Source organism: Xenopus laevis, chromosome 1L (assembly GCF_017654675.1).
Source record: "Xenopus laevis strain J_2021 chromosome 1L, Xenopus_laevis_v10.1, whole genome shotgun sequence".
In the NCBI taxonomy this organism is placed as follows: Eukaryota; Metazoa; Chordata; class Amphibia; order Anura; family Pipidae; genus Xenopus; species Xenopus laevis.
The window spans coordinates 228,094,061-228,114,725 of record NC_054371.1 but is presented as its reverse complement, the minus strand read 5'-3'; the positions used below and the strand labels follow the sequence as shown (position 1 = coordinate 228,114,725).

Sequence of the window (20,665 nt, the reverse complement as noted above, 5' to 3'; positions counted from 1 at the left end):
AAGAAAACCGGTCTTTTTTTCTTTTTATTTTCTTCTCCAGAGACTTGTGATTATGCTTTTACTATTACCCCCCAGTGAGGAATGACAGCTTGGCTATGTTTAATGTTATTTTCTTATGTCTTCACATAATGATTTATCTTAAACCATTATATTATTTCCAAAACAGGGAGCCTTTCCAGTAGATAAGTCTGAGAACCATAGATTAAGTGCTAACAGTCGCAATTTAGTAGTTCTGGTCACATGCAGCACCACAACTTTGTTAAGAGGCAGGACCTTCAAAGATGCTGCAATAGAACAGCACCCCTTGTCAAGACAAGGCTAAACAAGTTGGGGTTACAATGTGGGGCATGAAAAGCCCAACAAATAACACATCTTGGAGAGTTCTCTAGCCTTTTCCCAAAAGAAATATTTTGTCATTATCCAGCTGATTCTAAGAATATTTATCATTCCAATTATGTGTTGAGGCCAAAGCTTAGAGAAATGATCTTTAGGATGGGGTACCCCATAGAAATAGCAAGCCCATAGGTTGGAAACCTCCAGATTGGACTTTTAAAATGATACTGGAAGGGTAGATTGTTGCTCCAGATTATAACCTTCCTTTAGGTCCAGTTGAACTTTGGTTACTGTGGTTCTGTGTTGACCTCTTTTCTTATCTTTAAATCCCCAAGTAATACTCTGAGTATCTTTGGTACCTTTAAGACATTGATTTGAGAAATGATTCTCTGGTTTCTATGAATTCAAGACTGAATCTTTTGTGGTTAATCACTATTATAATCCTAAAGGAAATCCTGAAGGTTCCCTTCATGAATCATGTGGGCTCCTAAATACACAATGTTATTGAATTTTATGAGCTGCGTTACAACTGGATACGCTTAACGGTCCCAACGGACCATTCCTGGGGGGGTTGGTGGAGAAGGAATACCTACAGCCTTTTACTAAATACTCTCATTATCCCACCATTCCTCTGCAGCCCAAGAATAACTTTTCTCCGTATGCATAGAATATGAAAAGATTGGCTGTGTCTAGAAAATAAAGAGAATCTAAAATGGAATTGTTAACTCTTTAGCTGCAGTTGATAAGGGGAGGGGATAAGAAATATGGCATCTATCAAAGCATCTAAGTAGGGTGGGATAATACATTGATCCATTGAATCATTTAATTAATGCATTCATTGTACATTTGCTGCAAAATATGCTATTGGTCTAGAACAGGCATAGGCATCAGCATGGCTCAAGAGGCCATTGACCTAAAACTTCTATCTTTGACTATTGGGTAGGATGGGGTTGGGAGTTACAAAACAGCAACCTCTAAAGCAAGGCCACAAAACTGTGGGGCTCTCCCTATGTGTAGAAGTCCAACCATGTGTAAAGGTTGGTTCTGCATGAAGGTTAGGGTAAAATGTGATGGTTTCGGATATTATTTAAATCAGGGGTCCCTAACCTTTTTTGCCTGTGAGCCCCATTCAATTGTAAAAAGAGCTGAGGAGCAATACAAGCATGACAAACGTTTCTGGAGCTTCCAAAAATGACAGTGATTGGCTATTTAGTATCTCCTATGTGGACTGGCAGCCTACGGGATGCTCTGTTTGGCAGTACACCTGGTTTTTATCCAACCAAAACTTGGCTGGAATTCAAAAATAAGCACCTGCTTTCAGGTCACTGGGAGAAACAGCCAAGGGTTGGTGAGCAGAATGTTGCTCACAAGCCACTAATTGGGAATCACTGACCTATTATGAACATGTTTATATTTGCAGGTATTTGTAGCCTTATTATGGCTAAAAGAGGGACCAACCAATGTTTAATCAAAGTGAGAACTCTATGGTCCCCAGGTTGCCCCAAACCCTTGTTAACAAGATGAGAAACCCTTTAGGTAAGAAAACAACGACAGCAAGCATATGTCTCCAATCGTCTCTTGATTCTGCAAATCTAACAAGAGCACAACTCAAATTCAAAGCATCTCGTGTCCTAAGTTTAGAGAGCTGCAGAAAACACCCATGCATGCCACAGAAGGCAAGATCAATGCATTATTGAATTCTATCTTTAATAAGCTATACATTAAAGTGCACTACTTAGACAGAACTCTCCCTCGGCTTATGAAACCAATTGTGGTAATCCATTATAACACCAAAATACTAATGCGTGTATGTCTTGCTTAGTTATGTCAAATACACGCTGGGGAGAAAAAGCGAAAGGGCCGGAGTGAAAGAATCATTCTCTCTCTTTCTCTTTACACTTGGAATACTCAGCAGTTCTGTCTAGGAATGGCTCGTCGGCTCATAGGCAGCGAAACAGTTCAAGGAGAGCGTCTGATCTCTCCTCTTGCGTCCTCTCCTTCCAATCTCGCATCTCAGTGGGACAATACAAAGGGTTTCTCTTAAAGAAATTCTAAATTAATCATCGTATGAAGAACAGTAATTGGGCTTTTGCTAGTGCTCCGTTCAAATGCAGAGAATACGGATGAGAAAGGGATATTATCCCCTTCCCCCAAAACATAACCCTTTTATTGAAATATTCCCATATCCCTTTTTTAGGCACATAAAGGAGTGGTGACAATTTATGCCCCTGTCTTTTGCTTCTGTTATGTCTCTTGTACTTATGTTGGGCCATTGGCGACAAGTATGATGGCCCTGAACTGTTTGCTCTGGAAGGGCGAAGAATTCAGGTTGAAAATCCTAATGTGTATACTGATATATTAAAAGCTTCGTATAAAGTATAACACTATATAGGGGCCGATTCACTAAGGGTTGAATATCGAGGGTTAATTAACCCTCGATATTCGACTAGGAATTAAAATCCTTCAACTTTGAATATCGAAGTCGAAGGATTTAGCGCAGATATAGTAGTAAGACAAAACAGAGGCGCCAAAAGGATAAAAAATAGCTAAAAGCACTTAAAAACCCAATGGGTAGTTCAAAGGAGGTAGTAATGAACTTACCTCCTCCAAGCAGACACCAACGAAAGTGGTAATTTTCAATAATAGTTTATTCACAAAACAGATTTAGCGCAGATAGTTCGATCGAACGATTCGAAGGATTTTAATCCAACGATTGAAGGAATATCCTTCGATCAAAAAAAGTTAGGCAAGCCTATGGGGACCTTCCCCATAGGCTAACATTGACTTCAGTAGCTTTTAGATGGCGAACTATGGGGTCAAAGTTTTTTTTAAAGAGACAGTACTTCGACTATCGAATGGTCGAATAGTCGAACAATTTTTACTATGAATCCTTCGATTCAAAGTCGTAGTCGAAGGTCGAAGTAGCCCAAAAAAAAAAACGTTGAAATTCAAATTTTTTTTACTTCAAATCCTTCACTCGAAGTTAGTGAATCGGCCCCTATATGTCCTTTGTTTATGCTTCTCCTCAAAAGGGTTCTCTGATGCCTTCAGCTTAGAGTAAACAAATACCCAGTTATACCTTAAAACCAGCACCTTATACCTTAAAACAAGCACCAACCCAACATATACTGATATGTTAAAAGCTTCTTATACAGTATAATACGTTCTTTGTCTATGCTTCTGCTATAAAGGGTCATCTGATGCCTTCAGCTTAGAGTAAATAACTTCCCAGTTATGCAGGTATGGGATCCATTATCCGGAAACCCGTTATCCAGATAGCTCCGAATTACGGAATGTCTCCCATAGACTCCATTTTAAACAAATAATCCAAATTTTCAAAAGTGATTTCCTTTTTCTCTGTAATAATAAATATTAATAAAACAGTATCTTGTACTTGATCCCAAGAAATACTTAATCTTTATTGGAAGCAAAACCAGCCTATTGGGTTTGTTTAACGTTTAAAGGATTTTCTACTAGACTTAAGGTCCAAATTATGGAAAGATCCATTATCCGGAAGACGCTAGGTCCCATACCTGTACCTTAAAACCAGCCCTGGGTCCTCTGATGTCTTCAGCTTAGAGTAAATAACCTCCCAGTTATACCTTAAAACCAGCCCTGGGTACTGGAGCTACCTTTAAACACTATGAAGATAAGCACCTACCCAACATATACTGATATATTAAAAGTTTCTTCTACAGAATAATACTGTATGTCCAGTGTCTATGCTTCTCCTAAAAAGGGTCCTCTGATGTCTTCAGCTTAGAGTAAATAACCTCCCCGTTATACCTTAAAATCAGCTCTGGGTTCTGGAACTGCCTTTAAACACTATGAAGACGAGCACCTACCCAACATATACTGATAGATTAAAAACTTTTTTTACAGTATAATATGTCCGTTGTCTATGCTTCTCCTCAAAAGATTCCTCTGTTGCTTTCAGCTTAGGGTAAACAACCTTCCAGTTCCATTTTAATATTACTATATACAGACCATATACTTTATAACAAGTTAGACAATAGGTTCCAAAAGTGTGTGGAAGACACAACTTGAGGCAGTAGATAGGAGTGTTTAATAGGAAATGGGTATAAAATTAGAGGATGCATATTCATTTGCTACCTCTATTAATGATGGAAGCAAGAGGGACCTGAACAAACTCCACCACCAGCATAGACAATCCATGACAACGCTGTGGTCCTCATTATTTAGGTGCTACCTATCAAATATAACTGACCGTGTGATGGACCATGTAATATCGCATGGTATAGAGGACCCTGGCAGTGAATTTGCTAAGAATGAGGGGCATTACTGTGCCCTATGACTATGAATCAGTCCTGGAAAGGTTGCAAACAGATCTAATGCGTCTTTGGATGTGACAGCATAATTCCAGCCTAATTGAATGGCTACTGGAAAGCTTCAGGTTTGTGGTGTATAATCAATGGATGTGTCCATTTCCACTGAATCATGGAGGTATGCAGTAAAGATTCCTAAGATTAATTACCATGGCTGATGCCGTTTCATGGACACCGTGCCGTTATGCGATCCTTTGTGGCATTCACTCCTGCAGATGGATGGAAAGCCATAAATACAGCACAGGCTATTGTGTGAATTCCTGAGAGCCTGGTCACTATCACACTGAGAACAGGTTCAGGTATAGGGATAGAAACACACACACAAAAATGTGGCAAAGATGGATACGAATAATCTACTCTTACCAACTGCACAAACGCACCATAAATTCCAAATTACAAAAATATGTTCATATTTCTACATTAAATATTATAGGGCAAAAAAACAACTGAGCCTGCAGCCTTGTGTCTTTATATGGTCACAGAACAACCCCTCAGTGACTTCTAATATCCTTATCATTTACAGTAGGGGGTACATTATCCCTTATAATACATGAGTGATACTCAGAGTTCCCTGTATAACTCAGCCTGCAGCCTTGTGCCTTTATATGGTCACAGAACAACCCCTCAGTGACTTCTAATATCCTTATCATTTACAGAAGGGGGTACATTATCCCTTATAATACATGAGTGATACTCGGAGTTCCCTGTATAACTCAGCCTGCAGTCTTGTGCCTTTATATGGTCACAGAACAACCCCTCAGTGACTTCTAATATCCTTATCATTTACAGTAGGGGGTACATTATCCCTTATAATACATGAGTGATACTCAGAGTTCCCTGTATAACTCAGCCTGCAGCCTTGTGCCTTTATATGGTCACAGAACAACCCCTCAGTGACTTCTAATATCCTTATCATTTACAGTAGGGGGTACATTATCCCTTATAATACATGAGTGATACTCAGAGTTCCCTGTATAACTCAGCCTGCAGCCTTGTGCCTTTATATGGTCACAGAACAACCCCTCAGTGACTTCTAATATCCTTATCATTTACAGTAGGGGGTACATTATCCCTTATAATACATGAGTGATACTCAGAGTTCCCTGTATAACTCAGCCTGCAGCCTTGTGCCTTTATATGGTCACAGAACAACCCCTCAGTGACTTCTAATATCCTTATCATTTACAGTAGGGGGTACATTATCCCTTATAATACATGAGTGATACTCAGAGTTCCCTGTATAACTCAGCCTGCAGCCTTGTGTCTTTATATGGTCACAGAACAACCCCTCAGTGACTTCTAATATCCTTATCATTTACAGTAGGGGGTACATTATCCCTTCTAATACATGAGTGATACTCAGAGTTCCCTGTATAACTCAGCCTGTAGCCTTGTGTCTTTATATGGTCACAGAACAACATTCAGTGACTTCTAATATCCTTATCATTTACAGTAGGGGGTACATTACCGCCTATAATAAATAAGTGATAATCATGTCCTTATGTTTATCACTCTATACTATCCTGACAATCCTGACTACACAGTCATATCCCACATTCTGATTGGTTAAAAAGTGCCAGGAGTTCAACATCAAGTCAGATTCATGATGTCTCTCAGTTTAAAGAAATGTCTTCCCAGCCTCCTCCGGATCATGTCTTCTCTAACTTCAATGAGTGCAAATTCCAGTCTAACTGGCTGTGCCCAGATCACACGTGCCCCATGGAGCAGATACCCTTCACTTTTGTCCTTTGAAATGCAAAGTCTACCGTCTGTTTTTGAGGAACCACTACACCTTAAAATTGATTCTGATTTGAAAGCCTTTGAAGGGGATGTTGAGGGAGCAGGAGTCATTTCCATGGTGCTCAGAGAAAGAGAGAGAGATATTAATTCTCAAGTGATTGGAAAATAGATTTGCTAACTTTAAACCCACCTCTGAAATGTCACCCTCTGCAAAGAAAAGTCATTGTTAGGTAATTTGTTAAATGGAAATCTTAAATTACTTTCTCTGTGCCGGAGTTTATTGGAGAGATATTGGATTATCTTGAAACAGCATTAGTTTGTTTTTTCTTTTGCCTTTTTTTTCTCTGGCAGTGTTTTCTAATGAACAGAGGATTCACTTAAAAGGGACACGTTACTGCAACTCTGGTTCTGCATTGAAATAAAGCATCTTAATAATGGCTGTCTTTAGCTAGGACATGGCCAGGGGCAAAGAAAAGGGCCAAGGGCTGTAGGTTGAACAGCATTGATATACTGTACACTACAGGGTTAGGGCAAGATGGAGACAACAGGCCAGGATAGAGAATGCAGGTTGTAATGGAGAGAGAAGAAAAAAATGATGATGGTAGGGCAAGATGGAGACAATAGGGCAGAATAGAGAGTGTAGGTTGCAATGGAGAGTGAAGAAGAAGAAGTTGGTGACAGTAGGACGAGATGGAGACAACAGGGCAGGATAGAGAATGTAGGTTGATTGGAGAGAGAGAAGAAGAAGTTGGTGATATTAGGGCAAGATGGTGACAACAGGGCAGGATAGAGAATGTAGGTTGTAATGGAGAGTGAAGAAGAAGAAGTTGGTGACAGTAGGACGAGATGGAGACAACAGGGCAGGATAGAGAATGTAGGTTGATTGGAGAGAGAGAAGAAGAAGTTGGTGATATTAGGGCAAGATTTTGACAACAGGGCAGGATAGAGAATGTAGGTTGTAATGGAGAGTGAAGAAGAAGTTGGTGACATTAGGGCAAGATGGAGAAAGCAGGGCAGAATAGAGAGAGTAGGTTGTAATGGAGAGTGAAAGAGAGAGAAGAAGAAGTTGTGACATTAGGGCAAGATGGAGAAAATAGAAAGCAGAAAAATAAGTAAACAATAGGTCAAGAAGGCAACAGTAGAAGATGATAGAAAGTAAGTAGGGCAAGATGAAGACAGAGGGGTAAATTGGCCCTAATCCCATATCTGGGTCTTTGTTGTCTTTGTTTCCCCCACTCAGTCCTCAGCCATGTGAGAATCAGTGCTGCTTTTGGACATCGCTGCTCTTCCAGCCTCAGACATGGTTAATGTGTATGACAGTCTCCTCGCAAGAATCATTCCAAACAGAATCTTGTTCATTTCCAGAGCAAGCACCTTGTATATAAACTGCTATTTGGAATGATGGTTTTATCATTTGCACTAATGCTGAGCAGACACCAGTGATTGGAAATAATGAATGCCATGGAGGAATGCAATGCCGAGCGTTTATAGGCTCCAACGTTAACTCTTTGTGCCATTCCAGGATCAGGAGCAACCCTGGCTCTAAAGATACTGCTCATATACAACTCCCAGCATCCTCGGTCAGCTGGACTAGAAGCACATATATAATGTTAATTCACTCAGCTCGAGTCTTTCTAACAATAGCTGGCTGAGAATGATGGGAGTCGTAGTTGAGCTTTTGTTACAATTTGGAAACATGTTACAGGGTGGGGGCAATTGAGTGCCAATTTCTATTTGTGTTCTCTGCAGAGCTTGACTCCTCGGCACTGGGATTTGGCCAAGGAAAGGCAGTTATAGAGAATTACTTTGCTGAAACCTGTGCAGATGGTCCCATTAAATGCAGCCCAGAGCTGTCTGTCTTTCCCACCGTTACTGTGAATGTAACCAGGGTACGGACAGCACCGTTCCTTAATGGGTTGCTTTGATTCTGTTCAAAAAGCCAATAGCGTTATTATTCCTGAGTATCTTTAGCTGTTCAGGGGTTAGGGGCCAGAAAAAAAATGGGGTCCCATTATTGATTTAAAGGATAAATTACACACCTATTGTTGGTAGGTGGTAGTACCAGGGGCTACAAAATGGTCAAATCCTATACTGTTGCCATCCTGTCCTATTCTCTCCATCACGCTTTACTGTCTTCATTTTGCCCTGCTGTCCCTGTCTTGCCCTATAACCTCAGCCTTGCCCGGCTTTCTCTGGATTTAATAATGTAATATATCTCTATTGATTCCAACTTGCTCTACTGTCTCCATCTTGCCCTAGTGTCTCAATCTTGTCCTACTGTCTCCATCTTGTCCTACTGTTTCCATCTTGCCCTGCTGTTGCCATCTTTCTCTACGTTCTCCATCTTGCCCTACTGTCTCCATCTTGTCTTATACTCTCCATCTTTCTCTACTGTCTCCATTTTGCCCTGCTGTCTCTGCCCTATAACCTCAACATTGCATTGCATTCTATGGATTTAATAATGGCATCTACTGTATTTCTATTGATTCCATCTTGCGCTACTGTCTCCATCTTGCCCTACTGTCACCATCTTACCCTACTGTTTCCATCTTGTCCTACTATGTCCATCTTACACTGCTATCTACATCTTGTCCTACTCTCTCCATCTTGCCCTACTGGCTTCATCTTGCCTGGCTTTCTCCGTCTTTCCCTACTCTCTCCATCCTGCACTGCTGTCTCCATCTTGCCGTACTCTCTCAGTCTTGCCCTATTGGCTCCATCTTGTCCTACTGTTTCCATCTTGCCCTTCTGTCTCCATCTTTCTCTACTTTCTCCATCTTGCCCAACTGTCACCATCTTGTCTTAATGTGTCCATCTTGCCCTACTGTCTCTATCTTTCCCTACTGTCTACATCTTGTCCTCCTGTCTGCATTTTGCCCTATGGTCTCCATCTTGTCCTACTGTCTCCATCTTGCCCTACTGTCTGCATCTTGTCCTACTGTCTCCATCTTACCCTGCTGTCTCCATCTTTTCCTACTATCTCCGTGTTGCCCTTGTGTCTCCATCTTGTCCTACTCTCTCTATCTTGCCCTGCTGTCTCCATCTTGTCCTACTGTCTCCATCTTGTCCTACTATGTCCATCTTACACTGCTGTCTAGATCTTGTCCTACTCTCTCCATCGTTCCCTACTCTCTCCATCCTGCACTGCTGTCTCCATCTTGCCATACACTCTAAGTCTTGCCCTACTGGCTCAATCTTTTCCTACTGTCTCCATCTTGTCCTACTGTCTCCATCTTACCCTGCTGTCTCCATCTTGTCCTACTCTCTCCGTCTTGCCCTGCTGTCTCCATCTTGTCTTACTGTCTCTGTCTTGTCCTGTTGTCTCCATCTTGCCCTTCTGTCTCCATCTTGTCCTACTGTCTCCATCTTGCCCTTCTGTCTCCATCTTGTCCTACTATGTCCATCTTACACTGCTGTCAAGATCTTAGGTCCTAGATCTAGGTCCTACTCTCTCCATCTTTCTCTATTCTCTCCATCCTGCACTGCTGTCTCCATCTTGCCATACTCTCTAAGTCTTGCCCTACTGGCTCCATTTTTCTCTACTTTCTCCATCTTGCTCAACTGTCTCCATTTTGTCCTACTGTCTCCATCTTGCCCTACTGTCTCCATCTTGTCCTACTGTCTCCATCTTGCCCTACTGTCTCCATCTTGTCAAACTATACCTACTATGTCCCCCACTCTCCCCACCAACAAATTTCTTTTGGATGGGTCCCCAATGTGTGGAGAGCTCAAGACAGCAGCTCCTATTTGTACTTCCTAAAGATATCCCTGTTTCCTCAAGAACAAGGCATGTATGCGGGTGACCATGAACTCCCCAGAATCTGCCATTTACTATTAGGTGCAGATTTTTGCTCCCTATTCTGGAGTTGCAGACATTTGCCCGTGACATTGAATGGCAGCTGAAGAGTGAATAGAGCAAACTCTTGCTCCACTGTAGTAAATATCACTTCTTTCCTTTTTTTTTACTTACAAAAAGTGTTACTTTGTGATATGTTCATTGGTACAAGTGTATATATATATATATCTGTGCGTGTATCTTTCTGAGCGTTTCAGTGCCCATCTGTGGGATTGATCAGCCATATTGCTCATTAGGAGCAGCCACCCACGCACAGCCTCCCACTGTCAGTAGGATAAGACAAGTTGCAGTTCAACAACAGACGTATAGAAAATAACTAACATTATTACTCAGAATCTATACCCCCCCAGGTCCCTGTTATGCTGAGATTGGGGGAATAGAATGACCCTCGGTGTCCTATCCCTAAACCCAGTGCATCCGGCCGGCAAGCAGATCTCCCTCTCGCTGTATCTTATTATTCTTTATGTAAATGGAAGGGCCGTTCTGCTTTATGGAACAGACATATTGCAAGTCAGCAGCCTTTTTGCTGTTTAAGTATTGAATATGCAATTAATGGGAAGGGATTTGGTCATGGCTGGTGCTGGGAGGAAGCAGAAAGAGCTGAATAGTCGGGTTTGGGGGCACGGTGTCAGCGCGGGGTGATGTATGAGTGAAATTGAAGTGAAGAAATATAGCTGAATGTACATCCCTTTTAGATTCAATACAACAACTTTGTCCCCTGGGAATGTTTGAGGGAAGCGGATTTGAGGCAGCGACATTATCTCGCCCGGCCGTTCGGCTCCTGACGTGGTACTTTCCATTCCAACCACAAACACAAGTCATTTGTTTTCACACTGCCCATTATTAACGCCCCGTCGTGCCACCAACGGCATTTTCTACTCATTCAGCCCCGGCTCCTCTCCTGCACTGAGCTGCCCGACATTTCATATTTACACCCACAGCCTCATTTACTAACGTGAGGAGGAATACAGCTTTAAATACATGACAAGTCGATGTTGGGGTGTGCTCTAGAAATGAAGGAACCCCCACTCTCAAAATGCTGCACTCAGTGACAGAACTAGATGTTACTGGGCCCCACAGCAAATCAATTTTAGGGCCCCCAAAATATTCCTGTTTTACTAAAATTTCTCATTAATCATGGCCACATGGGGCCCCTATACTAGTGATGGGCAAATTTGTCCCGTTTCACCACGAATTTCGCAAATTTCCCGAAAAATTTAGCGAAACTGGCGACAAATTACCGAATTACCGATTTTGACTCCTGCGACCTGTTTGTCATCAGAACCATCACCGGCGGCGAAAAAACTTTGATGCCAGAGTCGAACCGCCGCTGGCGTCAAAATCGGTAAATTTTCACCAAATTTGCCGCAAATTCGCTCCAGGTGCATAAATTCACCCATCACTACCCTATAATTCCTGGGCTCCCCCAGAGTCTGTTCCATTGTAATCATACCCTTTTCATTGGTGGTTAACCCTTTACATACTGATCCATATCTGGTTACACTCAAGTTTCCTAGTGATACGAAACGCGTCAGGCGAGAGATGACTATATAGTAAAGCTTCAATTTTTAATCTACTATTTTCCTGGTCTGATCAATGGGTGAGTTTGCCAGTGTTTACCAACGTTTACACTTTTGTATCTGGAGTGTCTGAGACCCCCTGTGATGAGGGACGAGTGTATTTTTTTGCTGAATTTCGCCGCAGAAATGACGCCCATATACTCCAATGAGAGAAAAAAAAATGTTGCCAGTAAAAAAAAATAGTTGCCGCGCGTCAAAAATAAATTTGTTGCCCACAGACTTTAACGCATTTTGGATAATTTTCGCCAGCCGTGAATTTTTGGTGAAGCAAAACAGGTTAAATACGCTAAAATCCCTAGCTGTGATTAAAGGGCCCTCCTTGTGAACCTAAAGGAGAACTAAAGCCTAACTAAAGAAATGCTGTACATGATGTTTTGTGCTTCTGTACCAGCCCAAGGCAACCACAGCCCTTTAGCAGTAAAGATCTGTGTCTCCAAAGATGCCCCAGTAGCTCCCCATCTTCTTTTCTGCTGATTCACTGATTCACATGCTCTGTGCTGCTGTCACTTACTGAGCTTAGGGACCCACTCACAATATACAGTACACATAGAATAGAAATGTCACAATATAAGGCTGATTAGTCATTAATACACATAATTACTACATGGCAGCACAGAAACCAGTGCAATTAGCATCAGAATTGAATAATCAGCAAACCTGTAGCATCAGCTTATATTACAGCCAGGGAAGCTCATTTTCTGCTGGATAATTAGTGACGAGCCCTAAGCTTAGCTTCTCAACAGCCAATCAGAGCCCACTGAGCATGTGAGTGTCACAGACACTTTCCAAGATGGTGACCCCCTGTGACAAGTTTGAAGTCCTGGATCATTGCTGCTATTGACAAGCTCAAACTTTAGCCTCGTGCAATAAGTTCTCTATATTTTAAATAGGACATTTTTAGGGTTTAGTTGCACTTTAAAAGCCCCCTCTGAGCACCCACCCTCCTCCATAACATTCCACCTGAGTTTGGGGAAGGGGATAATGGGGGGGGCCTTGTCCAACCTGGTATTCACAAAAATTTTTTGAAATTCCAAGTTTTCACAAAAAAATCGAGCAATTTGAACTTTTTCATGAAAAAATCATGCAATTCAAACGTTTTCACAAAAAAATCGAGCAATTTGAACATTTTCAAGAAAAAATCGAGTAACTAAAGTTTTCATGAAAAATCATGAAGTTCGAATTTGAACATTTTCACAAAAAAATCAAGCAATTTGAACGTTTTCACAAAAAAATTTGAAATTCGAACATTTTCACAAAAAAATCCAAAAATTTTCATGAAAAAATCAAGCAATTCAAACGTTTTCGCGAAAAAATTGTGAAGATCGGAAATTGATGATGGCGAATTTTCACGGCGAATTTCACCGAGATTCACATATGTATTTGGCGACGGCGAAACACAGAAATTTGCTGCAAATTCGTGCCAGCTGAATTTATTCACCCATCACTAAGAACCATTGTAGGTTTATTGGGGACTGAATCTGCTCAGTGCTGTTTATCCTGTAGAGTAAGATTTAACTAATGGAACATGGAAACGATCATTTGGGTGAGTTTCGATATATTCGGATTAGTAAATATTCACTTCCTGCTCCTCCCATCCAAATACCCCATGGAACATCAGTACTCAGAACTGGGCAGCACTTTAACTAACGGGGGTTCAAACACCACAGATGAAACAATGAGCCGTTAACTCACATTTACAACTGATATCAATTACCTTATTTACTAAATTGTATTAGGGATCTGTTATCCAGGAAGCTCCGAATTGTGTATTCGCGGTCTCCCATGGACTCAATTTTCAGCACATAATTGAAATATAAAACATTTTGAATTTTTTCTATGTACGGGCATTGGATTCGTTATCCGGAATCCCGTTATTCAGAAAGCTCTGAATTACGGAATGGCCATCTCCCATAGACTTGATTTTATATATATTAAAAATATAATAATAATTGAATTGCTGAATGATTTTTACATAATTTCTCAAGAATTATATTTATATATAATGACATTATTTTTGAATACTTACACAGGTATGGAATCCATTATCCGGAAACCCATTATCAAGAAAGCTCAGACTTATGAAAAGACCGTCTCCCATAGACGAGTCCCGAGCATTCTATTACCGAATACCGAACCAAATGCAAATCCTCATTTGCATATGCAAATTAGGTGCAGAAAAGGAAAAAGTGAAAAACTTTTTTTTTTCACATGATTTTTTTACATGATTTTCCTTCCCACTCCTTATTGCATATGCAAATTAGGATTCCAATTCTGTTCAGCCAGGCGGAAGGATTCCAAATCCTGCTGAAAAAGTTGAGTGATGAGTGAATTTCTCCAGTTTCCCCCAAAAAATGCTTGAATTTCCCGCAAAATCCGCAAAATGGGGAAAATTTTGTGGGAAGATCCTAAAATTGGAAAGTTTCACAAAAAATCATGAAATTCTGACAAAAATCGTCAAAACCTGACATTTTCACGAAAAATTGTGAAAATCTGAAAATGATGCCCGCTTCCAATCCGAGCGACTTTTCAGACGCGCATCTAAAAAAATTTAGCGGGAGATTCGTGAATGTATTCGCCGGCGGCAAAACCTGGCAATTCGCCGCAAATTCGTGCCAGGCAAATCTATTCGCCCATCACTACTGAATACTGGTAAAATCCCAAACAGTATCCTGGATTTGGTGCATCCCTAATATATATATATATTGCTCACTGATCTCTATAGGTTCCCAAACAAATCTACTAAGCTGTTTGTTTAACTCTCCACTTTATATCCACGGTAACCAACTAATTACTAAGTCCTTTCATTATACATTTGTCCATAAGCAACAGCTATTCTGATTAGTGATGGGCAAATTTGGGGAGTTTTGCTTCGCCGAAAAATTCGCGAATTTCCTGCGAAATTCGCTAAATGGCATAAAAATGGCATAAAAATTGCAAAACGGTCCCGGCATCATCCATTTTTTTGGCGAAATTGCGCTGGCATCCAAAAAAAACGGACGAGTTTTCGTGGCGGTTTCGCAACTTTTTTCACCGGCAGCAAATCGCGGGAATTCGCCGCAAATTTGAGCTTTGCAAATAAATTTGCCCATCACTAATTCTGATGTTCTACTCTGGGGAAGACATGGAATGAGGAATAATGTCCCGGGTGGAAGATAAATGGACATTGAGACACAAATTTATATATTACAATACAATAAAAAACAAATATATTACAATACTTATATATTAATCCATTCGACCAATGAACGTAAGAGTTTCTATAGGAAACCAAGGTATTTATTTAAAGGACCAGTCCCTGAGTCTCTTGGCCTAGTGCATGGATTATTCTGGCCTTTAGAGATTTACTACAGGTATGGGATCCTTTATCCAGAACCCCCATTATCCAGAAAGCTCCAAATTATGGGAAGGCCGTCTCCCATAGACTCCATTTTAATCAAATAATTCAAATTTTAAAAAATGATTTCCTTTGCCTATGTAATAATAAAACAGTAAATTGTATTTGATCCCAACTAAGATATATTGAAAATCTGTTGGGCTTATTTAATGTTTACATGATTTTCTAGTAGACTTAAGGCATGAAGATCCAAATTATGGAAAGATCCCTTATCCGAATAACCCAGGTCCGGACCATTCTGGATAACAGGTCCCATACCTGTAGATTATTTATTTAAATTACTGAAAATTATTTAAAAATGGACACATTGCTCAGCACAGAACATGCAAATACTTTCTGTCAAATGGGGGAAAACATGTAACAGGCAGAGTATCAGAAAATCCCTATACAGTGAATATTGGAACAACCCAGCCCATAGCAGGTATATATCATGTTTCACTCCAGTTTGGGGTTTCTTATCAGTAAAATACCCCAAATGTCAATCTGTTAAAGACAATAATTAATTTGAATCGGCATAATAGCTATTTCAATCGTTTACCAGCAGACAGATAGGCAGAAGCTTAATTTACTGAGGCGGGAGCCATCTTCGTCTGCTCAGTTCGATGGTCCAATGTGAAAGGAGTATTACAACAATGTGAAAGGAGTGATACAACAATGTGAAAGGAGTGATACAACAATGGGAAAGGAGTGATACAACAATGTGAAAGGAGTGATACAACAATGTGAAAGGAGTGATACAACAATGTGAAAGGAGTGATAAAACAATGTGAAAGGAGTGATACAACAATGTGAAAGGAGTGAAACAACAATGTGAAAGGAGTGATACAACAATGGGAAAGGAGTGATACAACAATGTGAAAGGAGTGATACAACAATGTGAAAGGAGTGATACAACAATGTGAAAGGAGTGATAAAACAATGTGAAAGGAGTAATACAACAATGTGAAAGGAGTGATACAACAATGTGAAATGAGTGATACAACAATGGGAAAGGAGTTATACAACAATGGGAAAGGAGTGATACAACAATGTGAAAGGAGTGATACAACTAGGAGACGCTTTTCTCATCGGTACATTAAGCTTTTGCTGATCTATCACCAGGGGGAGCTCCTGTTACAAATTCATGACTTTCGCAGTCGACAACTGCTACTATCATGAAATGTAAAAGAAAATGTAATTAATGTGAATTGCAAAAGTGCTCCATGGAGCAATTCTACTTTAACTTAAAGATTATTGGCGGCCATGTGTGCCCTATAATTAGACCATGAATACAGCACAGAGTAAACCTTATGGGGCAGATTTATCAAGGGTACGAATTTCGAGGTGAGGGGAGTTTTTTTTAAACTCCCATCAACTCGAAATTAGAATAAAAAAAATACCAACCGAAATTTATTGAAAAAAATCTTGTTTTTTTTTTAACTCTGAGGGAATAGGCTGTATTTGACCGTTTGAATCAAATTCAGATCGTATTTTAAAAACAAAACAAAAAAGTTCACCAAATGACTCCAAATAGGTTCTAGGAGGTCCCGCATAGGCTAAAACAGCATAGATGGCGAGTAGTCGAAGTCAAAGTACATGATAAATTTCGATATTTGAATTTTAATTTTTTTAAAAAAATTTTAATCGAATTTGGACTATTCCCTAGACGAAGTACACAAAAATTAGCTCGAAATTCGAATTTTCAATTCAACCCTTGATAAATTTGCCCTTAAAAAGTACATTTCTCTTTCTGTCCTTCATCAAATGCCAGGACTGTGGCGCTATAACCCTTGTAGTGAAGGTATCTATAGTTCCATAGGACCACAGGTCTCCCCTTATTTAGTTTAAGGGTATGTACCCACCCATGTGCCTGCTAAATGGGGCAACCTTCTGTCCCGTGTTCTCTCCCGTGCACATACCAATGCCGATAGGATAAGAAGGAGAAATCTACATGGTGGAATGTAGTAAATTAAATTTCGGGGGAAGGCAACTGACCCCATGTCAGTGGGAGATGCTGATCCAGTCCGGGTACATTTGAGACCCTCCATGGAATAAAAATCCAGGGCTGGTTTATTATGGACAGTGATGGGCGAATTTGTCCTATTTTGCTTTGGGGAAAATGTTGCCATTTGCGTAATACGAATTTCGACGCCTGCGTTAAAATCAATGGGCGTCTGAATAATATTAACACGTGACAGTTTTGACGCCCGCAACTTTTCCGACTGGCATCCTATTTTTTTTCTTACGCAGAAACACGGAAATTCACCGCAAATTCGCCCATGACTAATTATGGATAATTACAGATGCAGCCACTTTGGTTTGTCTGTTTGACACAGAATAACTAAACACAGATATCCCATTTATCTCATTTAACACAGAAAACTGTGTCACAACAACCCATCTAATTAAAGCATTCACCATTGTGAACAATGGAGCTTTGGTATGCTAATGAAAAGGTTAAATGCATTAAATGAGTTAAGATGACTTAAGATAACACAGTTTCTTCAATTACCCCTGAGTCATGACGCATTTAACTCACAAATCCAAGTGGCTTCATCTGTATCTCCCTAATGACATGGACTTAACTGGCACCTCTGCAGCAATGGCCCCTTTAAGCGTACATGGCAGTGAGAGGGTTAAATGAGAAATATTCACTATTCTCCCTGCAGAAATCTGCCAATAGGAGGGGGGGGGAGAGAAAAAAAAAAAGAAGTTCGGATTCATTTTCAACTTTCTCAAAAATCAGCTTTTGACACTCGACTTGTTAACGAGCCGCTATTGGTTTCCAAGGCAATCGTAGGTACCTACTGCCTTCTAAAATCTAATAATAATTGAATGTAGGGTGGGGGGGAGATGAAGGAAAGAAATGAAAAAAGAAAGGGAGAGACTAAAGAGAACAAAAGCCTTTGCTGCAGAGGGGGGAGTCGGCTGCCAGTGATTATTCTGCTAATTGATCAGCGCTCGGCATGGAACGATCCAAAAAGCAATCATTGTACTTAGCGCCTGAGCTTGGAGCAATAGAAAAAGATATAAAACTACCTCCTCGGCTCTCGCTGTCCGCCGGCTTCACCTGGATTGGTCTGTTCATCTGGAAAAGAAGAAGAAACACAAAAACACCAGTTAGAGGGGTTTGGCAGCTCCCGCTGGAGGTTTAATGAAGAACCTAACGATGTGCTTGATCTGCTCCTCTACTGCTTTAGGCTCCCATCCCATGTGGGGGGTCTGGGTAAAACCACAACAGACCTGTCTTTTTTTGGGGGAGGTTTAGTTAAGATCCTCATTGCACTCGTCTCAAGGGCAGACAATTAACGTACACTGCAGACTAGTGTGAATAATAAAGGAAGATTTTTTATGCAATTATTTTGCCAAGAGGTGCCACTCTTTGAATAAGGTGCAAATTAGGGAGTGGCACATGGGCATTCACTAAGTTTGTATGCTAGGGAGTGCCAGGGTGGCGAGCTGCTGTGCCTTCATAGGCAACAAATAAAGTCACCTTTAAGGGGATACTGTCATGGGAAAACATGTTTTTTTTTTTTTTAAAAAAAACAACAACACATAAGTTAATAGTAGTGCTCCAGCAGAATGCAATCCCCAAAGAGCAAACAGATTTTTTTATATTTAATTTTGAAATCTGACATGGGGCTAGACATGTTATTCGTTTCCCAGCTGCCCCCAGTCATGTGACTTGTGCTCTGATAAACTTCAGTCTCTCTTTACTGCTATACTGCAAGTCGGAGTGATAACACCCCCTCCCTTCCCCCCATCAGCCTAACAACAGATCAATGGGAAGGTAACCAGATAGCAGCTCCCTAACACAAGATAACAGCTGCCTTGTAGTTCTAAGAACAGCACTCAATAGTAAAATCCAGGTCCTACTGAGACACATTCAGTTACACTGAGTAGGAGAAACAACAGCCTGCCAGAAAGCAGTTTCATCCTAAAGTGCTGGCTCTTTCTGAAAGCACATGACCAGGCAAAATGACCTGAGATGCACCTACACACCAATATTACAACTAAATACACTTGCTGGTTCAGGAATGACTTTTTATATTGTAGAGTGAAATATTGTAATTGCAGTGTAAACAGTGACATTTAGAAATAAAAACTACACCAGAAAAATCATGATAGAATCCCTTTAAGCTTGACAATTCTGCACAAGTTTCAAGGTGCATCAATCCCACAGTAACAAGCGGTGGTGCAACTCTTTGGGCTCCAGAACTTATACTCTTATACTTATTGAATTGGTAAATGAGCTTCAGTAACTTTGGTTTAGTAAATAGAGGTGAAACAAGGCAGCTTTGACCTGTAAATGGTTGCCTTCCCTCCCTTCAAAGTCATCTAAAGTATCTCACTTTATTAGTGCATCTCTCCTGATTCAGGATGGTCCTGTATGGGTGCTGCACCATGGTTTTGCCTGGCACAGACCCTGACTGTATGTGGAGCACAGACATGCACCAAGTCACTGGATGGAAATGCTTTGATGATATTCTGCTATGAGAAGGCTCAGGATTAATGCCGACATCTCATTAAATCAATTTTCCCTCTGCGCAGAACATCTAGAGCACGAGAGTGTGGTGCTAGGCCTGAAGTAGCGCTAATAATGTACATTCTACGGACATCCCTGACTCGGACGTGCTAATGAGACGAACTGCTGGAGCAATTAATTGAGCTCCTTTAAAAACTGAGGCAGTTAGTGGAAGTTCTTTCTCCTAATTGGCAGCCATTACCAGAACTAGATGTTTCCAGGCCAACACGATATGTTCCGGCACTAGTTAAAGGAGCCAGTGGCCATCATTCTAACAAAGACGGTTTTTAGCAGGGTCATCTTTAGTACTGGTGTGGCCCTGAGCAAACCAACTTTGCTGGGCCCCATTATTTCTATTAAACAGGAACCTTTTCTACATGAAGAAGAACATTTTTACTCCTCTATCTATCTAAGTTCATGGAGTGGAGTTATAGCCATATACAATCCAATACACTCTTAGGGCTCTTCATAGGGCTTTCCATGTAGGGGGCAGATAATAGTAAAGTGTAGCAACCACGCATGGTATCCATAAAGATGAATAATGATGAACACTTGGGCTACAGACTGACCATACACCCAACCCAAACTGCAGATAAAAAAAAAATAAAACCTACAGAAAGACAGATATTGGCAGAATTAGCCCGTATAAACATCTACCCACACACACAGTCTGTATTCTGCATCTGACAGATCTGATCCTTCATTAAAAATAAACTGACAGAACATGTTCAAAACCATAAGATTAACTCAATGGTGATTAACCTGTTAAGATTCTTTGGGTATAGGCAAAATGTCCTGGTAATTACGGGCGTAGTAAATGACTTCATCCGTTCTTGGATTGTGTACAGTATATGGGCACCTTAACCCCCCCCCCAGGTCTTCAATCAGGAGATGTCTAGCTACTCCACCTAC

General features: G+C 40.6%; 1 protein-coding gene across 13 annotated transcripts in view; it reads right to left on the bottom strand.

Moving 5' to 3' along the window:
- The window catches only part of celf4.L (CUGBP, Elav-like family member 4 L homeolog), a 675,257-nt gene that overhangs the window by 231,264 nt on the left and 423,328 nt on the right, over positions 1-20,665 (bottom strand). For all 13 annotated transcript variants that reach the window (XM_041582984.1, XM_041582991.1, XM_041582720.1 and 10 more), the window contains 1 exon segment: positions 18,268-18,316. In XM_041582984.1, coding sequence (XP_041438918.1) covers positions 18,268-18,316 — 49 coding nt within the window.